Below are 22,908 nucleotides of genomic sequence, written 5' to 3'. Positions count from 1 at the left end.
ATTCTTAGGTTGTTTCTGTTCCCAGAGAGGGGTCCATCTTGGGTCTTAAGGTTGTCCTTTCCTCCAAATAGGCTATCAGGTAAAGAAGATATATTTTGAAGGAAAAAATAGCTGAGCCACTGAGAAAAAGAAGAGCCAAGAGATCACATCCTGGCTGCAGTTATGGAGGACGGTAAATGAGGTATTAAAATTTGAGAATATGGCACAAAATACACATAATTGAATTTTATTTAGGGCCTAGATGGAGTCCTAACAGGGAATTTAGTTGAACCAGATATCTAGCTTATACTGAATTTTGTTCATTTTGTTTTTGTTTTTGTTTTTGGTTGGAGTGTGAAATAGAAAGTCTTCTCTATACACCTGGTTAAAATATCTGAATATGCATAATTCTTTTAGAAAGGGGAGCATAAACTGGAAATGACCACAATGAAAACTATAAGCCTTATTATTGCTAAAGCAGCAATCAGTCAATGACCTGAAGGGCAAATCCAAGATTGGCAGACCTGTAGAGATGCAGTGAAGGGGGAGGTGGTGAGCCAGGCAGCAACCCAGAGAAAAAGCGATCTGACCAGTGGAAATCTTCTAGAACAGGAAGTGGATGACATCTGCCCTTGACAGTTTTTAAGATCAGATAAAGCTCGGATAGGAAAAAAACTAGCCATCACAGGGCTCTGAAGAAAAAAAAAAAAAAGGCACAGAAGATCTTTCCCAAAATAACTTCGTGGCAAATATCTTACTCTGACACTTAACAGCATCCATTGACAACGCAGCAATCTGTCCTTTGGATGACAAAGGGAAATACAAACCAATCTGATAACCAAGCTAGTTATCTAGCCATTCTAATAAATGCAAAAGCTTAAAAAACGTATGTTATTAGGAGCTGGATAAGGAAATTAACAGTGCTGCTCCCTAGTCCTGACAGCAATTGCTAGGATCTCAAGACCCTCCTCGGAAAGGAAACCTGTTTTCATGGTAACTAGAAGCAAAGAAAAGAGCTAAAAATCAAGACACTGAGGTTGTCTTGGTGGTCCTTTCATACTCAAGATTTTTTACATCAGAGGCCTTGTGTAGGTCCAATTCCTGAAGCTACCTTTCCTTCCTGCTCCCTCTTGCTATACCAGTAAACTTCCCTGAGACTGACTCTTGCTTGAGATGTTATTTGTATGTATGGTTTGTTCCGCAAATGTTTACTGGTCACATGCTGAGTGAATGACACTCTGCTGGGAAATTTGGAGGAATCCAAAAAATGTTTGTCCTGTCTTCAATAAGCTTACAAGCTAGTTGGGGCTTAGAACATACTCACATAAAAATAAAAATTATAACAACCAAAACAACCCCCAGCAACACAAAGCTATGTTGTTGTTTTAGATGGCAAGTGAATTGTATGAATTTAAAGGGAGAGGGAATCACTATGGAGTTGTAGTGGCTTGGGGAGGTTTTATGAAGGAGCACGAAGTCAGATGGGAGTTTGGAATGTTAGGAGGTCACTATAGGCAGAGGAGAATGGTATGAAGCAAATGCCAGGGGCTGCTTTTTTGCAAGTGTACAATAAGACCTCCTTCTGGGCAGACCAGTCACAGAAGAGCACCCCTTTCTCCCAGCCCAACCCATGATGCACTTTAATCAATGCTGGCTTGTTTAGCAGAACTTGGCCTAGATTTGATCCCCTCTTGCCCCTCCCCTCCATGGGCTGCCTTAGACCTACACATAGACTGCACAGCCATCTGTGGTGGCTGGAGGATCTGCAGCATGACCCCATGTAAGGTGTTTGGGGTGTGGTTAGCCCAGGTTGGCTAGAGCCAAGGGCTAACAAGAGGGAGAGAAAATGGGGAAGATGCCTTGGGGCCACAGTGTGGAAAAGCAGTAATAGAGCACTAAGGAACTGAGGCTTCCTTTTTTTTTTTTTTTTTTCTTTTTGGTGCAAAAAGGTGATTTTATTAAAGCACGGGGACAGGACCCATGGGCAGAAGGAGCTGCTGCTTGAGGCTTCCTTTTTTTTTTTTTTTTCTTTAAAGATTTTATTTGACAGAGAGAGAGATCACAAGTAGGCAGAGAGAGAGAGAGAGAGAAGCAGGCTCCCTGCCGAGCAGAGAGCCCGATGTGGGACTCAATCCCAGGACCCCGAGATCATGACCTGAGCTGAAGACAGCGGCTTAATCCACTGAGCTACCCAGGTCCCCCTTGAGGCTTCCTTTTAAGGCTAATGGGGATTCAGTGAATGTTTACAGGTAGGGAAGGGCTCAGATGGGATTTTTAAAGTGCTCACTGGAGCATAGCAACTTCTCAGTTCTGTGGAGCAATTTCTACTCACAGATGAGTGTATATATACCTTGAAGTTTTCTTCTGTTATTAACCCCTCTCCAGCTCCTAGTCTCCCCCTCTGCACACACATAGGTAAGTACTGTTGGGAGCTTTTTGTGGCAAATGCAAAGGTGAATATAACAAATCTTTATCCTCATTCACTCTTTCTTAAAAATTTTTAAAAAGATTTTATTTATTTGAGAGAGAACAAGAGAGAGAAGCAGACTCTGTTGAGCAGGGACACCAGCCCACCTCCCTCATACGTGTCTCAATCCCAGGACCCTGGGATCATGACTTGAGCCAAAGGCAGACATTTAACCAACTGAGCCACCTAGGTGCCCCCTCATTTACTCTTTTTAACAGAAATGATAGCATGCTATACATAGTTAGATATGTTGCTTCCTTTCCTTAATAGTAAATTCTAGTGATCTTTTCTAGTATCCTTTTGAAGAGGCAGAGAGACACGCTGTTAACAAGAACAATAATGAAGGAGCTCATAGGTCTTGGAGTCTTAGTGTGTTACCTCCATGTTGAGGGCCTGATATTCCAACTTTATAACAGTCTGTGAGTTTGGATTGACTATTTTTTCTTTTCTTTCTTTCTTTTTTGTTTTTCAGAGAGGCAGGGGAGAGGCAAAGGGAGAGGGAGAGAATCTTGAGCAGGCTCCATGCCCAGTGCGGAGCCTGACTTGACTCAGGACTTAGTCTCACGGACCCCAAGACTCCAGGTGCCCAGCTGGGCATCATTTAAATATTTGTATATTAAATATTTAATATATTTCTGTTCCGTGTATAGAATGAGCTATTTACTTGGTGTCATAGTTTATAAAAAGAAAATAGTCGGGCTGCCTGGGTGGCTCAGTCAGTTAAGCATCTGACTCTTTTTTTTTTTTTTTTAAGATTTCATTTTTTCATTTGTCAGAGAGAGAGCGAGTGAGCGTGAGCACAAGCAGGGGGAGTGGCAGGGAGAGGGAGAAGCAGGCTTTCTGCTGAGTGGGTAACCTGATGCTGGGCTTGATCCCAGGACCCCAAGATCATGACCTCAGCCGAAGGCAGATGCTTAACTGACTGAGCCACCCAGGAGCCCCAAGCATCTGACTCTTGATTTAGGCTCAGGTCATGATCCCAGGGTTCTGGGATCTCAGGGTCCCCATGTGGAGCTCTCCGCTTAGCAGGGAGGCTGAGGATTCTCTCCCCACTTCCTCTACCCCTCCTCCCTAAAATAATCTTTTTTTTTTTTTTAAATGATGCCCAGGGATGTCAGTAGTCCAATCTGTCCCTTCTGAGGTCTCAGACTGTTGCTTAAACATGGATCCTATGAGTAGGCGATAGGAGAAAAGGCTGAACTAAGGCCCTGCACAGTCCCAGTGAGTTATTATTTACTTGGCTGTTTACCCCACAAGACTGAGTCTCTGGAGGACAGGAGTATGTCTTATGTATATATCAGCAATACTGCCTAGCACTATGCCTGGCACATAACAATTTTGGAAAGCTATTTTTGGAAAGCTTTGGGACCTGAGTCATGGTGGATGTCACTGCAGAAAACAATTTTGTTATTTCTGTGATTCATAAATACTTGATTGTTTTGGATACTTATGACTTTGTTTTGGCTTTCCAGAATGAAATATGATTACCAGTTTTTGAGCACTAACTATACATCAGTCATAATTGCCAAATACTTACATCTCATTTAACCCACAACAACTCAAATCATTTGGCAATAGGTAATAAGTTCAAAGAGTTTAAATAAATCACCCAACTTTGCACAGCTAGTAAGTATTGAAGCCAAAATGCAAAGCCCAGGTGAGTCTGACCCTGAATACTGTGGTCTTAACCACTCAAACATGTCTGCATTGTCACCTGCTTCTGGAAAACCACAAGGAAAGCTTAGGCTCTGATCATAATACATGATGACTCAATCCAGAGTAAGATGGCTGAGGACAGGCTGTAATCAGTAACATCAATATTTAGCATTTTGAATGTCCACTGTTTTGATGACCCTGGTTATTTGAGAAAGAAACAACACTAACAATAAAATGTAGTTCTCGTTTACAGGAGTAGCTTTCTAAGCTGTGACTAATCCTAAAATCTATCCATAATTTGGACTGTGTTCTAAATCCTAAAAACTTCTACAAGGTATGGGGAAGGCTGATGTGCTCACACTGACTTGGATGAAATTAATTGAGACAGATTTGTGTCTGCCCGTGTTTGCTGGTGACCTCCTAACAGGATGGATTTCAGTGGATCTCTATTTGGAGCCCTTAAAATAGAGCAGGGTATTTTGTTCGAAAGCAAAAGTTAGGGGCGTATATTAAGGGAGCAATAAAAGTGAGTGAGCAGTGTTAAATGTTCCATATCCCCTCTTTACTCATCCATTCAATAAATATTAGTTTCTATTATTTGCTTGGCATTGTATGAAGCACTGTGGATATAGCAGTAAAGAAAGTAAACGGACAAAATTCCTCTTCTAGTGGGAAGAGAAACATAAAGATTATGTTTTACTTAAAACATAAGTCTGGGGTATCTGGGGTGGCTCTGTCAGTTAAGTGTCTGCCTTCAGCTCAGATCATGATCCTAGGGTCCTGGGATCAAGCACTGCATCACTGGGCGGTTGGGGGGCGGTCCTTTCTCAGTGGGGAGTCTGCTTTTCCTTTTGCCCCTCAGAGCACGCCCACTCGTGCTCTCTCCCTCAAATAAATAAAAATAAAACACAAGTCAGATGGTAAGAAGTCTAACGAAGTTGGACAGGGAAGGGTACTGGAGAATTCTGGGATATGTGTGCAGTTTTAAATTCTTACACTGTGTGTTGCAATTGTGACAAGACATTGGCCTTTAGCCCCTCTCTCTTCCTGAGCATGCCACATAATGGCCTGGACTTGTGTCATATCCTGTAGGTCCTGCCTTCTGCACAAGTAGTGTGAAACCCCAATAACCACTACTGGCTAGTTTCTTGCCGGCCTGAGTGGGCTAGATCTAATCGAGACTCTTAAATCTCTAGCCTAGAGGCGGGTATTCAAGTAATCTCAAGTTTGGGGGAAAATAGGAAGGCAGAGTGAAAGAAATCAAAATAGGATTTTAGATAAGATTAGGCAGAATTATCTCTCACTCTTCACCTCTGTCCTAATCACTTGGGAAGTAGGAAGAAACAAACAAAAAAAACAGCTCAAAGGCTTGGCAGGGCGGGAAGGTAACTGGAAGGAGGTTCTGGGTAGATTATAGTATTAGTTAAGGCAGAGGCAGGCACCTTTCTGGCTCAGTCAGAGGAGCATGCGGCTCTTGATTTCTTAGTGGTGAATTCAAGCCGCAGGTCTGGTGTACAGATTACTTAAAAAAAACAAACAAGCAAGCAAAAATTTAAAAAGTTAGAGGCAGAAGAAATTATAATAATTTGTCTAATGAATGAGGATATGGTGATGCCAAGAGGGGGTGGTAATGGGATGGCTGTTTTAGCCTCCCGTAAGATCCACCAGCTACTAATCTCCGATAACCGTCCCTACCCCAGCAAACCCAAACAAGATTCTTACATTTTCAACTTACATTTACAACTTACATTTTCTTAATCACATGTGACGTGTGAATAAAATCATTTTCGGAGAACCTTGTTTTTATGGACCTAACACACAGTTTAAGTAGGGTGTGCTTGCAAAAGTACCTCTAAAGCAAGCCCCTGTAAACCTGACGTTTACAAAACATGGCCATGGCTTAGGCTGGACAGAGCCTGTGGAAGGAGTTTTACTGGAAGTTTTAGCTGTTAGAGTGCTGCTGATGGTCCATCACCAGGCTTGGCCAGGCATGCGATTATGGGGTGAAACTGACGATGATGATGATGAAGTCACGTCCTCCTCTCCTTGTGAAGTCAAAATCGTTATTAAAAAAAGAAAACAAAAACCAGTGACGCTCACGTCATCCAGGTTTAAGGCCTCCTTTTGGTCCTTTAGTCCTTAAACACCGAACCGTCAAACGCGGCAGGTGGGGGTTGTGGCCGGTCATCCCAAGTCCTCCGCCCCCCGGGCGGGTCTCAACGCTAAGATCTCGGCGGGGTGGGCGGGCGATCCCCGGCCTGAGCCGACCCGCCCTTCCCCTCCCCTCCCCGGATGGCCTGCTGGGAGTTGTAGTTCAGTCGTCGAACAGACGCGCCAAGCCCCTTCCCTTTCTTCCGCTTCCTCCCCGCCCCAGATGAGTGCGCAGAATAGGGACCCGCAGGCGGGGCACCCAGAGAGCGTGGAACTACAATTCCCAACGGACCATCGCACCCAAGGCGCACTCCCAGGTAGCCCGCAGCCCGCTCGCGCGCTCCAGCGTACGCGTCGGGCGGTGGCGGGATTTGACCGGGTGCGCCTCCCCTTCTCGCCCCCGCCTTCCCGCTCCGGCAAGCCCACTGCCGGTCTCGGGGAGCGCGGTCCGTCGGGCCTCGTAGACCCGCCCTGTGTTCGTTCCCTCGAAGCTCTGCGTGCCCCTCCTTCTGCCCAGTTTCTTCTGGAGTCCAGGCCCCGCCCGTTTCCCGCCTCCTGGGCCCGGTCGTTCCCGACTCAGCCCGCCCCTCTCTGCGCCCCTGCTGCTTCTGCTGAAGGCGGAGGCTCCATGTTGTCCCCTCAGCGAGCGGTAGCGGCTGCCTCGGGAGGAGCAGGTGAGGCGCCCAATTGTCCCCGGGCCCGCTCCGTGGCCCCTCCGCCGCGCTCCCGACTCCTTCCGAGGGGAACGCCCGCCCGCACCGCCGCCCGTTCCTCGTCCCGGGGCTGGGACCCCGTGCCCCTCGCCGGGGTACCCTCGGCCCGCGAATTCGGGGCCGGGGGCTGCTAGCGAGGCCCGGCCGGCGGGGCGCGGGCGGCGCTTCCTTCGGCTCCCGGTGGGAGCGGTAGCCGTCGGAGGTCGGGCCGGGCGCTTGGGCCCAGCGCTAGGGGGAGGCCCGCGGTGCTCTAGGGCCGGGGGACTGGCGGGCGGCGCCCCGCAGTTGCGGCCCCGCCCTGGCGGAGCCGCGCGCTCCGGGGCTGCGGCTCCCTCCCGCCTGGCGCTCCGCAGGCTCGCGGGCCCGCAACCGGGGTCCCGGTCCCAGCGGAAAGGCAGATGCTTTACTTTGTCTTTGACAAAGCGCTTGACAGCTCCGAAGTGTCTTGGAGTTGGAAGCTTTATTTTTATCCTAACGACCTCGAGGCGCTGGCAAGCATTAGGAAAGTTGATTTTAAACCCGCACTTCTTTCCATAAACGAAATAAAAGAATGTGGCCTTAATGGCTTTTTAGGAAGTTATTTTAGTACGTTCGGGATCGTACGTTGTTCTCTTGCTTTCCTGAAGACAGAAAGAATAGTAAAAGAAAAACCAAGTGGAAAGTCATCAAAGATTGAGGGATACTTCACCTGTCATTTTACCTGGCTTTATTCTTGCTTAATGTGTGTGCTATTGAAATCGCCAGAAGTTTCACTTGCGAAATCTAAAAGCAATGAAAACACTGAAGAATCTTAATAAATCTCAGCCCTCAAAGTTGAATACGAAGCTGGGTGGAATGATTTGTGAAAGGGAGAAAAGAACTAACGGACGAAAAACGCAGTTTCACATTTTGTCTTGCTTTTGGAGAAGCGAAACCTACGTGGTTTTAAATCCATGTCAGGATTCAGTAGTGCAGTGAACTGAAATTCAAATTAGTGCTTTTCCCCCCCACTTTCCATAGAAACTAGCTTGAAGTCTAGAAATCCCTGTTTCTGTTTTACCACCTGTAAAGGAAAGGCGTGGATGAAAAGGAGTTCTATGTAATGAGGAATTAACAGGACAGCACGTTGTTTTATTAGCTATCGTTTACTCTCTCATTGGAGTAACCGTGAAATTAGGAAAAATGACAACAAGATAGATACCTATACCAGCATACTTTCTGTAGCTTTCACTCAATAGAAGTTGTTTAGAATAGGGTTTGTTAACTTGGTGTTCTGTGGTGGAGCTCGTGTGTTTTTCATTTTTATGATTTCTAAATCTTAGAATAAAGGATAAATGCACACTAATTTAAAATGAGATAATAGAGAATTATAAAAAGCAGTAAATTAATATAAAATTCTCTCTACCTCCCCCAATCCCCAGTGCTAGGTCACTTAACAGTTTGGCTACATATTAAGATTCCAGTGAAATAGGGAACCCCAGGTTGTGTGAACTTGTTGGGAACTAGAATTTGCCTATAAGGCATACCTGTTAAAGTTTCTATGGCCTTGTGAACTGAGAAATTGTTCGAATAACACAGCTGCATTTTAAAGTTAATCTAAATTTTAAAACATTTTTGCAAGTTGTCTTTGAGGTTTTGGGAGTATATTCTTTTTTTTTTTTTAAGATTTTTATTTATTCATTTGACAGAGATCACAAGTAGGCAGAGAGGCAGGCAGTGAGAGAGGAAGGGAAGCAGGCTCGCTGCTGAGCAGAGAGCCTGGGACCCTGAGATCATGACCTGAGCCGAAGGCAGAGGCTTAACCTACTGAGCCAACCAGGCGCCCCTGGGAGTATATTCTTTAAAAAACATCAAAGGGGGGAAAATGAGGGGAAAGCTTTAATTAAAAGAAAAAAACCTTTAGTTGGGCTTTTGGATCTGCATTCTGCTGCATGATTAGAATAACCTGCGGTATTTTAAACCTGACAGTGCATGGGACCCACAGATTGTGATTTAATTCATTGTGTGGCCGGGCAACGTTAAAAAAAGAACTTTGAGTAATTCTAATTTGCATACTAATAGAGAATAAAATTTCCCTATAGGTGGTTGCTTACATTTCAATTGATTTGTTTACTTAATAGGAAGTTTGATTTATAATATCAGTGTATTGAGAAGTTGATGCTCTTTGGAAATTTGTAAAGGATGCTTTTTATTAGTATGTATATCGAGAGAACTTGTTGATGTATTTATGAACTTGTGGATTTAATATGCTAAAGCATATTAAAAGTTAGAAAATAGCCTTTGCTGGTATAGTCAGTGGAAAAAAAAAATAAGATTAACTTTTTATGTCTTGAAATCATAAGGAATCCAAGTCAAATATTGACAATTAAGAAAACCTTATTCATCTGGAACACAAAACCCTCAGGTAACCAAATGAATTTTGGTGATTTTTTTTTTTTTTAAGTTTTTATTTATTTGAGATAGAGACAGAGGGAGCCTGGACAGGCACGCTTGTGCACACAAGCAGTGGGGAGGGGCAGAAGGAGAAGGAGAAGCAGTCTCCCTGGTGAGCTGGGAGCCATTTCAGGGCTGGATCCCAGGACCCTGGGATCAGGACCTGATCCAAAGGCAGATGCTTAACCAACTGAGCCACCCAGGCACCCTGATTTTGGTGATTTTTTATTTTTAGGGAAGTGTCAAATGAGATGAATATTGAACTCAGTCTACTAAAAAAATAATTTTTTTCTATAGCATAGCCTGGCATCATTTTTATTTATTTTTTTTTATTAAAAGTTTTTTTTTTTTTTAAAGATTTTATTTATTTATTTGACAGAGAGAAATCACAAATAGATGGAGAGGCAGGCAGAGAGAGAGAGAGGGAAGCAGGCTCCCTGCCGAGCAGAGAGCCCAATGCGGGACTCGATCCCAGGACCCTGAGATCATGACCCGAGCTGAAGGCAGCGGCCCAACCCACTGAGCCACCCAGGCGCCCCAAAGAGAATCTTTTTTTTTTTTTTTTTAAAGATTTTATTTGTTTATTTGACAGAGATCCCAAGTAGGCAGAGAGAAAGGAAGGGAAGAAGGCTCCCTGCTGAGCACAGAGCCCGATGTGGGGCTCCATCCCAGGACCCTGGGATCATGACCTGAGCTGAAGGCAGAGGCTTTAACCCACTGAGCCACCCAGGTGCCCCCCTGGCATCATTTTTAGATTTAACCTAGTCTCTGCATTTCTGAATCTTAAGTACTGTATAGTCATAATTGGTCTTTATAAATCCATAAACCACTACAAAATTGACAAAATGTGGTTTTGTTCAGCATTCTGTGCTCAAGTATAAAGATTTGTTGTAACACATGCATTGAGAATAAGTTCCCTCTTAAACCCTTTAATTGATTCCAATGTAAATTTTCTCCATATTCTCTTCTGTTGGGTATAGGTAGTTTTTTTATTGAAACAGCTTTACAAATGTACATCTATCGGGGCGCCTGGGTGGCTCAGTGGGTTATGCTGCTGCCTTTGGCTCAGGTCATGATCTCAGGGTCCTGGGATCGAGTCCCACTTCGGGCTCTCTGCTCAGCACCTGCTTCCTTCTCTCTCTCTCTCTCTCTGCCTACCTCTTTGCCTACTTGTGATCTCTCTCTGTCAAATAAATAAATAAAATCTTTTTTAAAAAAAATGTACATGTATCTACCAGCATACTTAGTGCCTTAAGACAAAATAGACTGTATAAAAGCACTCCCAGGGCGCCTGGGTGGCTCAGTGGGTTAAGCCGCTGCCTTCGGCTCAGGTCATGATCCTAGGGTCCTGGGATGGAGCCCCGCATTGGGCTTTCTGCTCAGCAGGGAGCCTGCCTCCTCCCCTCTCTCTGCCTGCCTCTCTGCCTGCTTGTCATCTCTCTCTGTCAAATTAAAAAAAAAAAAAAAAGCACTCCCAACCATCAGCAAAATGGAACCACACCCAGCAGTTTGAGTTGGCTGAGGGTTTACCATCATACATGATGATACGTTCTCTCTGGCCTTGCCTGAGTTAGGGACTTTAAAGACTGCCATCGAGAACAAGGCATGAAATAGTGTGCTTCTGGTTTTGGGTGTGTTCCTCTTGCCCTTTAGTAAATGTGTTTCAAAAGGAGAGTGGAAAACTCAGGTCATAACTTTGCCCTGAGTCATACACTCTACTCAGTGAAATGTTTCTGAAACTGTAGTTAATCTGCTCTTTGGAACTCTGAATAGTAAAGATGAGCACTGGGGCCGGCTTTGCCGTAGTGGTTCTTCACCTGGGGGGATTTTGCAGCTATGGGACATCTAGCAATATCTGCAGACATTTTTGGGTCTGAGAACCAGGGGTAGCACTACTGGTATCTAGTGGGTAGAGGCCAGAGTTGCTGCCAAATATCCTACAATTAACAGACTAGCTCCCCATAACGAAGAGTTACCCAGCCCAAGATAGCAGTAGTGCTGAGCTTGAGGAACCTGGTGTGCATTGTTGAATTGATTAACTTAATTCTGTATGAATTTTCTGAAAAAGCAGTTGTACTTGCTTACAGTTAACTAGTTTCCTTGAGTTTATCACTGTTCAGATGGTCTTTTCAAATATTTGAGGGGAATTTAAACTTTTTTCCCTATAATGTTTTTTAATAGAACTTATTTCTTAGAATGTATATATATACATATATATACACACATATATATATTTTAATATTTAATTTATTTATTTGACAGACAGAGATCAGAAGTAGGCAGAGAGGCAGGCAGAGAGAGAGAGGGACACAGGCTTCCTGCCCAGCAGAGATCCCGATGTGGGGCTCGATCCCAGGACTCTGGGATCATGACCCGAGCCGAAGGCAGAGGCTCAACCCACTGGGCCACCCAGGCGCCCCCAGAATGTATGTTTTCCATAGGACTGGAAAGGCTGATGATGATTCAGTAGTCTCAGTGACTTTTATTTAGCCTCTGCAGCTACTTTTGCATTTTTAAAATGACTTTTTTTTTTTTAAGGTTTTGTTTATTTATTTGGCACAGAGAGAGAGAGATCACAAGTAGGCAGAGAGGCAGGTAGAGAGAGAGGAGGAAGCAGGCTCCCCGCTGAGCAGAGAGTCTGATGCGGGGCTCGATCCCAGGACCCTGACACCATGACATGAGCCAAAGGCAGAGGCTTTAACCCATTGAGCCACCCAGGCGCCCCATGACTTATTTTTTTAAGATTTTATTCATTTATTTGAGTGAAGGAGGTGACATAAGTGGAAGGAGCAGAGGGAGAGAGAATCTTAAGCAGACTCCACATCTAGTGCAGAGCCTGACGTGGGGCTTGATCCCGGCACCCTGAGATTGTGACCTGAGCCAAAACAAGAGATGGATGCTCAACAGACTGCACCACCCAGGTGCCCCTAAAAGACTTTTTATTTTTATTTATTCATTTTTTAAAAAGATTTTATTTATTTAACAGAGAGAGAGATCACAAGAAGGCAGAGAGGCAGGCAGAGAGAGAGGAGGAAGCAGGCTCCCCGCCGAGCAGAGAGCCCAGTGCAGGGCTTGATCCCAGGACCCTGAGATCAGGACTTGAGCTGAAGGCAGAGGCCCAACCCACTGAGCCACCCAGGCACCCCAATCTAAAAGACTTTTTAAAAAGTAGCTGCAGGGGCTCCTGGGAGGTACAGTTAGTTGAGCATCTGATTCTTGGATTCAGCTCATGTTGTGATCTTGGGGTCATGAGATGGAGCCCTATTGGGTTCTTCGCTCAGTGAGGGGGTCTGTTTGAGATTCTCTCTCTGTCCCTCTGCCCCTCCGTGTGCCTTCTCTCTTTCTCTCTCAAATAAAACATCTTTAAGACAAACATTCAGAGTTAGATCATTCTAGAAGAGTTAATGCTGTCATTTGCTCAGATCTCTACAGTTTTCCTTACGAGAATTAGTTTCACTTGTTAGTCTTTCAGCTTCTTTCTATTTGGGTTGTCTGTTCTTCTCATTTTAGTGCAGAGCCAGGCTGTTGAATGCTGTTATTACAGAGATTATTTGAACAGGCACATTTAAACCTACTGGTTAGTCTGGGTTAAGGTTGTATTGTGCCAGAAGTAAAGGCTAAATCAGTACTTGAAAAGTAATTAGAAAAAAGTTTGTAGCTTCCACATGGACTGTTGAAAGGCTTTTTATTTATTTATTTTAAAAAATATTTTGTTTATTTATTTATTTGACAGATAGAGATCGCAAGTAGGCAGAGAGGCAGGCGGAGAGAGAGGAGGAAGCAGGCTCCCTGCTGAGCAGAGAGCCCGATGCGGGACTCGATCCCAGGACCTGAGATCATGACCTGAGCCGAAGGCAGAGGCTTTAACCCACTGAGCCACCCAGGCGCCCCGAAAGTCTTTTTAATTATCCAAGAATTTTCAGCACTTCTTATATAACTGAAATGATGACTGATTCAGTATTACCATGTACTATTTACAGCAATAATCAGAATTGGCAATATGATACAGTATTTGGTCTATTCGTCTTTTTTTTTCTTTTTTTTTAAACATTGGTTTTCAGTTCACTTATGTGTAAATGGATGACAGATGTGGCTATAGTCAGGCCATATCTGTGTGTACAAAATGTCTCTTCTGTTATTCATATAAATGAACATAATACAGCATCAACTCTTCATCTAAATAAGCATTAACTGTTCATATAAGTGAGGATTACTGTTGTCTCAGAGTGGTTATCTAGATCTTGGGAAATAATTGCTTTACTAAAGGGAAAAGGCATAAAAGGTTGTCCCCTAAAGGTTTTTCTTTTTCTCTTTTTTTAAAATATCTTATTTCTTTTTTTTTTAAGATTTTATTTATTTATTTATTTATTTGACAGAGAGAGAGAGAGATCACAAGTAGGCAGAGAAGCAGGCAGAGAGAGAGGGAAGCAGGATCCCTGCTGAGCAGAGAGCCTGATGCGGGGCATGATTCCAGGACCCTGAGATCACAACCTGAGCGGAAAGCAGAGGCTTAACCCTCTCAGCCACTCAGGCACCCTAAAGGTTTTTTTAATAACATTCCTGGAGGTAAGATCTCCAGAGTTTAAGATTCCTGAGAAGTGAGAGTAATTTCATTGCAATTAGGGGAAGCCCTTCCTCCCTCCCCCCAAAAACCCTCAAAACAAAAACCCCAAACCTCAGAAACTTTTGTGTGAGTCCTTACTGAGCAAGTTGCTTTAATGTTTTTATCATTATAAATTTTGATCTGTTCTTTAGCCAGGCCTGTACAATTTAAATTTAACCCAAGGGATGTATAGGTTACCTAGCAAGTTTGGCCAGTTTAGACATTCAGGAAATTTTCAGTTGTTGAAGAGTCACTGACTCTTAGAGCTAGAAAAACAATAGCTTCACCTAACTGCCAGATTTTGTAGAGGAAACTGAGACGCAGAGAAGTAAAACGATTTAATCATGTGGTTTGTACAGTCATTCTACAGCTGGGCCCTAAGTGTTGGGGAAGGCCTTTTTCCTGTACATTCTGCCTCACCGGAGAATAACCACCTTTGCCAAAACAAGCTTTAGTCCTAGGAGGGAGAAATGAGCCTGGGTGATGCAATCGGTTAAGTGTCCAACTCTTGGTTTCAGCTCAGGTTGTGGTCTCAGGATCATGGGATTGAGCCCTGTGTCAGGCTCCACGTTCAGTGTGGGGTCTGCTTAAGATGCTCTCTCCTTCTCCCTCTGTGCCCGCTTCCCCCCCATTCCCCCGTGCTCACTCGCTCTCTCACATAAATATACATATAAAAAAGGAAATAAATGGATTTGGAGCTATATGGTATATAGGAAGATGGAGTCAGGGAAGCTGTGGAGGCTGAGAAGTAGAGATTTGAAAGAAGTGGAGTAACTGAGGATTCATTGCGACAATACCATAAATAGATACAGAGAGTGTTAGTCCTGCAGGGTTTCTAGAAGTTAAATCTTGACTCATTTCACTCTTGAGACCACAAACTAGACATGCCCAGAGTCACATAGGTTGTTAGTGGTAGAACTGGAACAGGAACTCGTCTCTTGACTCTTGTGCCCATATATTTCTACACACTACTCCTGAGAAGGAGGTGACAGTGGAGTATCCAGGTGCGTCTGTCCCTGAGGCAGTTGTGTATTGGACCTGAATGCAGGTTGGGAATTAATGACGTTGCATCACCAAAAGAGGGTATAGTGAACTAATAAAAGAGCTCAGTGAGGGAGTGAAGGAGAACTTCGAGATGGAAGCAGAGCACCCGTGGCGCTCAGAGGAGCCTGAAGAGAAAAAGAAGTAGCAAAAGATGGTGAAGAGGTTGGAAGGGAGCTAGAAATGGGCACTGTCTCTGAGACCAAAGGTTTTCAGGAGTTCTAGAAGCAGATGCCAGTTGTGTTTTGTTATGCAGAGAGGGTGAAGTGAGAATCAAGGAAGGGCCATTGGATTTGGCAAGACAGGTCATTGATAAACGAAGAGTTTCAGCAAGGAGGTTGAGAGGAAGGTCAGGTTGCAAGGTAATGAGAAGGGAATGGGCAGGTACATGAATGAAGACACACCTTCAAGGAGTTTGGCCCAGAAAGAAAGGAGACCGCAGTGGGGGAAGGGAAGAAACTGGTTTTTATTGAGGTGCTTGGCAAGTATTACTGGGTTTAGTGCTCACAATACTAGGAGACTGTTATTCTTCCTTTTAGATACTGGGGCTGAGTATAACAGTTTCCCTACTCCCCAGAAGTTCCCACGTGAGTGATAAGTCATGATTAATATTAATATTGGAATGGGTGGGATAATACAGTATGTATGAGGTTTTAGTAAAAATAGGAAAGTGGGACCACTTTATGAGTTTCTAGTATGTATTGGACTCTGAGCTTTGAGATGAGTATTCAGTTTCTAAATAAATGGACCTGAAAGTGGTTAGAAATTTATCCATAGTTACATTGAGACTAAGTGGTGGAGTTTATTCAGTTATTCCAGAAATATTTTTTGGATATCTACTATGTATGGGCACGGTTCTGGGGTCTTGGGGGATATAGCATTGAACAGCAGAGACAAAAGTTCTTACCCTAATGGAGCTTACATTCTAGAGGGCAGAAAGGAAGCATTCAAGCCCTGCTGTATCTAGACTCCAGAACGTGTTTTTTTTCTTTCTTTTTTTTTTCTTTTCTTTTTTTTTTTTAAGTATACCATGTAAAGTGATAGGCAAAGGATTGGGCCAGAGGGAGGAGAAGGTGGGTGTTGAAGGGTCAGTCTTTGCCTGGAGTTGGGGGGGAGGGATGTGTTTTTGAGGCCATGGGAACAAGTGGTTGAATAAGTTATACATTTGAAATTTTGGAATCAAGGCAGGACAGGACCAGAATCCTGTTTCTTCAGTAGAAAGACCAGTGAAAGTAAATTTGTCTGAGAGGACGAGGGAGGGTGAGGAATAAGTGGGGAGAATGGTGAAAGGGTTTGACTTAGAGGATGGAGATTTAGCTTTGAGTCCTTGATCCATAAAGTGTTTGGGGAGCCCTTATGTAGTTGCTATCGTGATGTATTTATGTACTATATTGAAGGAGGTCAGCCCTAATGGATGAGATCGCATCATTAAAGCAACACTTGGGGATAGTACCTAATAGGTGAGAAAGATCAGGAGGTGGTGGTAAGATCTAAGGGAGAAGGTCCTGAGGTTTTGATTAAGACATCGTAAGGGATTGGGGAGCCTGAGATATGGGGATAAATCGGCAAAGGACATTTATTTTTTTGTTAAAATTTTTATAGTTTTACTCATTTAAGTAATTTCTGCCTCCCATGTGAGGCCTGAACTCATGACCTCAAGATCAAGAGTTGCATACTCTTCCAACTGTGCCAGCCAGGCACCCCTTTTAGCAATTTTTTAAAAGAATAAATGGCATTTAGATGACACCTGGAAAGGGGTGAGTAAAAGTAAAGTTTTTACTTGGAAGATCAATGATACTGTCTTGGGGGCAGCTGGCTGGCTCAGTCGGTTGAGTATCTGACTCTTGGATTTGGCTCCAGTTATGATCTCAGGGTCGCGAGAGTGAGCCCTGTGTCAGGCTCTATGCTCAGTGCCGTGTCTGCTAGAGATTCCCTCTTCCTCTCCCCCTCGCTTCCCTTTTGCTCTCTCTCAAAATAAATAAATCTTTTAGAAAAAAAGGTACTGTCTTGTCTTAGAAAATGAGAGAGAAAGATGATATGGTGAAAAGTGAGCAACTCTATTTGTTTAAATTGGATTATTGGTGACGTGTGCGGTTCACAATGATTTTTCCCTTAAGTGGATGGAAACCAAAGGAGCAAGATCTTTCTAAATCCAGTGTGTCCAGTAAACCATTCGAAGAGAAATGCAAGATCAGCTCCGCTCCTCCAACTAAAATAGTCTGGTTTTCTCTTCCTTTTCACTGTTCTCTGGGCAGAAGGAGAGGAAGAGTTGAGTGAAGGGCTTCATCACCTTTTCCCCCCACAACTGTCCTCAGTGGTCTTCAGATTCTCTTGAAGTACAGCTCATTGTGCATAACTGCATACGTTCCTGTCATTGGGTTATTCCGTCTTGTCAGTAGCCCAGGGAACCTTACCTTCTGTGTCTGTTGCTCTGGCAAAACCACCTGCATTCTCAGGGTTGTGGCCTTCCGCTATATTACAGCCCGACAGATTCATTCTTCCTGTGATCATCTGTTGTGTGTCTGCTTTGTTCTGTAGACTTTAATGGTTTAATAGATGAAATGGAAAGAGCCAGTATCATGAACTTAATTGTGAGATCCTGGGGGACTCTTAAACTGGTTCCTGGGTTTGGCTGTATCCGATAGAGCCTTCAAATTAGTTAATCTAAACGAGGTAGACATTTATTTACTTATTTATTTCACATAAAAGTGGGCCAGCAGGGCAGTTCTGCTACACGAAGTCCAAGGCCCTACCTCTCTTGTAGCTCCAGTATTTCTGGGGCGTTGCCCTCATGCGCCTGGTGCATGATGACTCCCTCCCCCAAATACATCCAGAGAGCAGGAAAGGGGAAAGTGCCTGCCCCAGAATTTGCTGTATCATTTCCAGTCTGAACTGAGTCACACAGTGATAACTCCCGCTGCAAGGTTGGGTTGAAGATTTCTTTTGGGCAGTTTGATGCCCAGCTAAAAATCAGTTGCCATAGCAGGAGGGGAAAATGAATTACTGGGGGAGCAACCAGCCACCACAGGGACTTGGTTTGGACCTGCTCTGAGTCTTGTGCAGTACGTAACACTGGTTTATCCATAAGATCTGAGTGAGTTCTTGTTAGTTCTTTTTTCTTTTTTAAGATTTTATTTTTATTTATTTGACAGAGAAAGGGAGCGAGCACAAGCAGGGGGAGCAGAGTGAGAGTGAGAAGCAGACTCCCCACTGAATAGGGGGCTCCATGCGGGACTCGATCCCAGGACCCCAAGATCCTGACCTGAGCGGACAGCAGACGAAGGTGGACGCTTAGCCAACTGAGCCACCAGGTGCCCTCGATAGTTCTTTCATATGAAAGATTGAAGGTCTTTAGGTCTTGGATTCACCTCCTATTGTGGCAGTAAAAAAGACCGCAAGAGATTATTATTATTCACAGAAATGTTTCCTTCTTACCCAGGCAGTAATGGGAAAGAAAGATAGTAATACACATTTATTACAAGGACATCGTGGCAGTTTAAGTATATTTATAACTTGTTTTCCACTAGTTTGATAAAAATATAAAAGTGGGAAGAGCCTTTTGTTACTTTCTGATATTTTAAGTATAAAAAGTGAGTAGTAATTCCCATAGCTCAATGGGTAGAATCTGGCAGGCAAGCTGTTTTGTTGACTTTTTTACTGTGATCACACAGCCTTCAGTGTTTCCCAGACAAAAGCAATTTGGGGACCGTATTTGTGATTTTGGCCATATCTGTTTGCCTGTACTGTGCTTTGCTTAATATTTGTTTTTCAATTTACTTTGAATTGATTCATCTTTTAAACTTAACATTCTTCTAAGTAGTAAACCATTAAAACATGGTTTTGTTTCCTTATACACATGAAAATACGTAATTATTAAAACAATGTCCTTTTAACTACATGAAAACATCTTTTATACCAGTGCTGCATACTTATACTTCGGGAAATAGTGCTTTGCTTCATCCCTGAGGCCACACTGGTAGTTTTTTGTAAACTTTCTGTAAATCCATAGCTGCTGAGTGGCTCTGTGAATTTCAAGGAATTGATATCTTTCTGCTTTCAACTTTGGTAGGGAAACTACTAGTTAGTGCTTAATTGTGAGGTAAAGAATTAATTGCCCCTAAAATGTTGACTAGGTTGTTAAGAGTGATCTGCAAGGGGCGCCTGGGTGGCTCAGTGGGTTAAGCCTCTACCTTCGGCTCAGGTCATGATTTCAGGGTCCTGGGATCAAGCCCCGCATCGGGCTCTCTACTCAGCAGGGAGCCGGATTCCTCTTCTCTCTCTGCCTGCCTCTCTGCCTACTTGTGATCTCTGTCAAATAAATAAATAAAATCTTAAAAAAAAAAAAGTGATCTGCAAGTCCTAGCACATAAAGAGCGTTTTGAGCTTTTCTCCGGAACATGTTGGACAAGACATTTAACTTTTGTAGCCCTAGTTTCCTTATTTTTAAAGATGAGGCTGTATTATTTACCACATGGGGTTATTCTGAAGATTAAATAAAATGTATGTTAAAAGGCTTAGCAGTGGCAGGCACCCTTATCTACTATTGATGGACATTTGGATTGTTTCTGCTTTGGGACTATTTTGAATAAAGTTGATGTGAATCTTTTTTTTTTCTTTTTTTTAAGATTTTATTTATTGGGGTACCTGGGTGGCTCAGAGGGTTAAGCATCTGCCTTCGGTTCAGGTCATGATCTTAGGATCCTGGGATTGAGCCCTGTCTCAGGCTCTCTGCTCATCTTTAAAGATTTTATTTATTTGAGGGAGAGAGAGTAAGAAGAAAAGAGGGCACGAGCAGGGAGGAGGGGCCAAGGGAGGAGAGGCAGGGAGCCTGACCTGGGACTTGATCCAAGGACCCTGGAATCATGACCTGACCCAAAGGCAGACGCTTAACTGGCTGAGCTTACCTAGGTGCCCTGCTTATTACTGTTTTAAAATTGGAATATTTGTCCTTTTCTTAAGAAATTCTATATTGAGGGGCGCCTGGGTGGCTCAGTGGGTTAAGCCTCTGCCTTCGGCTCAGGTCATGATCCCAGGGGCCTGGGATGGAGTCCCGCATTGGGCTCTCTGCTCAGCAGGGAGCCTGCTTCTCCTCATCTCTCTCTCTGTCTCTCTGCCTATTTGTGATCTCTCTCTCTGTCAAATAAATAAATAAAATCTTAAAAAAAAAAAAAAGAAATTCTATATTGACTGTGGATGTGAGTCTTTTGGATATAGGTGTTTTCTCCTAGTCTGTGGCTTTCATTTTTACTTTCTCTTCATGATGTCTTTTTTAAAATTTAAATTCAGTTAATTAACATATAATGTATTATTGATTTCAGAGGTAGAGGTCAGTGATTCATCAGTTTTATGTAACACCCAGGGCTCATTACATCACGGGCCCTCCTTAATGTCTATCACCCAGTTACCCGATCCTCCCATTAATGATGTCTTTTAATGAACAAAAACTCTTAATTTTAATGGAGTCTAATTTGTCATTTTTTCTTTTATTGTTTGTGCTTTTGTGTCATTTAAAAAGTTTTTGCTTTTCCCATGTTCAAAAATACAAATTTAAAAAAGATTTGGAAACTAATTTTCTTTTTCTCTACAACAATCTAGGTGATGCCATGGAGAGTGGAAAGCCTGGCCCAGTGCAGGTTGTTTTGGTTCAGAAAGACCAGCATTCCTATGAGCTAGAAGAGAAAGCCTTGGCCAGTATTCTCTTGCAGGACCACATCCGAGACCTTGATGTGGTGGTGGTGTCGGTGGCTGGTGCCTTCCGAAAGGGCAAGTCCTTCTTCCTGGACTTCATGCTACGATATTTATATTTCCAGGTAAATTTGAATTGTTTCATTTCAGATTGGAAAATATCCAAAAGAGCAAAATAAGCTCGTCGATTATCCTTGATATGTAAAATTACTCAAAATTTAAGACTTAATGGAAATTTCTTTTTTTTTCCTATAGAAGGAAGGTGGCCATTCAAATTGGTTGGGTGACTCAGAAGAACCATTAACAGGGTTTTCATGGAGAGGGGGCTCTGACCCAGAAACAACAGGGATTCAGATCTGGAGTGAAGTTTTTACTGTGGAGAAGCCTGGTGGGAAGAAGGTAAGGAAGAAAAGACTTGTTAATTAACAAAAACAGCAACAGGACAAGAACTTTAATGTGTACTCTGATAATTCATCTGAAAATAATGTAAGTGCATGGTTTAAAAATAGCACGAGTATATTTTAAAAGGTTAAATAGTAATAGGTTTCTTTTTTTTATTTAAGTTTTTTTTTTTTAACTTTCTTAAAAAATATTTTATTCATTTATTTGATAAACAGAGATCACAAGTAGGCAGAGAAACAGGCAGAGAGAGAGGAGGAAGCAGGCTCCCTGCTGAGCAGAGAGCCCGATGTGGGGCTCAATCCCAGGACCCTGAGATCATGACCTGAGCCGAAAGCAGAGGCTTTAACCCACTGAGCCACCCAGGCACCCCAATGAACTAATATTGATATACTATTATTAACTAAAGCCCATGCTTTGCATTAGGGTTCCCTCTTTGTGTTTATGGTCTCTGGGTTTCGATAAGTGTGTAATAGTGTGCAGCCGCCGTTGCTGTCTCAGACAGTAGGAACACTGCCGGAAAACCCTGTGCTCTGCCTGTTTGCTCCCGCCTCCTCCTCAACTCCTGGCGACCACTGATCTTCACACTGTCTCCAGAAATCTGCATTTTCTAGAATGTCATGTAGTTGGAATCATACAATGTGTAGTCTTTTCTGATTGCCTTCTTTCATTTAGCAGTGTGCTTTCATGGTTCCTCAGTTTTTTTATAACTTGATAGCTCTTTTCTTTTTATCGTTGAATAATATTCCATCGTCTGAACATACCACGGTGTATCCATTCACCTTCTGAAATACTTCTTTTTTTTTTTCTGAAATACTTCTTGTTTGCTTCCAGTTTTGACAATTATGAATAAAGCTGCTGTGTAAGCATTTATGTTGAAACATAAGTTTCAACTAATTTGGGTAAATACCAAGGACATTGATTGTCGGATTGTATGGCAAGGGGATTTTTAGTTTTGTAAGAAACTGTCAAACTGTCTTCCAAAGAGTACCTGTATCATTTTGCATTTTTTCCAGCAACGAATGTGAAAGTTCTCTTGTTCTGTATCCTTGTCAGCATTTGATGTTGTCAGTCTTCTCGATTTTTGCCATTCCAGTAGAGGTGTAGGGATAGCTCATTGTTGCATTTCTACTCTTTAAAAAAATATTATGTTCAGACATTCAGCAGGATCAGGAGAGCTTTTAAAAATCAATATAATATTGGGTAAATGTCATACGAATAAGCAGTTCTTTAGAAGTTACCCAAATAACAGTTTTGCGTGGTTTTCTTGTTTTTTAATATAGCTGGTGAGATTTTAGCTTACAATTTATCTGGCTAAAGAAATAGATAATTTGGGGGGGCACCTGGGTGGTGGCTCAGTTGGTCAAGTATCGACTCTTAATTCTGGCTCGGGTCGTGACCTCAGGATGATGATGTCAAGCCTCTGCTTGTGCATTCTTTCTTCCTCTCCTAAATAAATAAAATCTTTTAAAAAAGTAGATTATTTGTTTTTACTTTTTAATTGAAAATCTACATTCTTAAATATGTGGCTCCAGTTTATTCTTTTTAACTGTTATGTGGTTGTCTTCATATGAATATATCTTTTTTTATTTGCCCATTTACCCACTGGTGAACATGTAGATTGTTTCTTTCTTTCTTTCTTTCTTTCTTTTTTTTAATTTTTATAATCCTTGCTACAGTGAATGATCTGTTAAATGTCTCCTTGAGTTTTCAATTAGCAATAATCGCGCCTCGGATAAACCTCATTGGCTACGATACTGCCACTGCGCAAAGCTTAAATGTCTCCTTGAGTAAATGTGCAA

The 22,908-nt window shown here is 42.9% G+C and overlaps 1 protein-coding gene and 1 pseudogene across 2 annotated transcripts in view; one reads left to right on the top strand and one right to left on the bottom strand.

Moving 5' to 3' along the window:
• Positions 1-6,300: 6,300 nt before the first annotated feature.
• The window catches only part of ATL3 (atlastin GTPase 3), a 51,192-nt gene continuing 34,584 nt past the window's right edge, over positions 6,301-22,908 (top strand). Inside the window, exons 1-3 of one of the 2 annotated variants that reach the window (XM_004770224.3) lie at positions 6,301-6,570; positions 20,618-20,832; positions 20,963-21,106. In XM_004770224.3, the coding sequence (XP_004770281.1) occupies positions 6,477-6,570; positions 20,618-20,832; positions 20,963-21,106 (453 nt within the window). In that variant the 5' untranslated portion in view covers positions 6,301-6,476. Of the gene's footprint in view, positions 6,571-6,615; positions 6,928-20,617; positions 20,833-20,962; positions 21,107-22,908 lie in introns of those variants that run through there. The other variant, XM_013044555.2, reaches the window with a different exon arrangement.
• LOC123388714 lies at positions 22,755-22,881 on the bottom strand (annotated as a pseudogene).

This window comes from Mustela putorius, unplaced genomic scaffold, assembly GCF_011764305.1.
Source record: "Mustela putorius furo isolate JIRA1106 unplaced genomic scaffold, ASM1176430v1.1 tig00000127_pilon_pilon_pilon, whole genome shotgun sequence".
Classification (NCBI taxonomy): Eukaryota; Metazoa; Chordata; class Mammalia; order Carnivora; family Mustelidae; genus Mustela; species Mustela putorius.
This window is presented reverse-complemented; position numbering and strand designations above follow the sequence as displayed.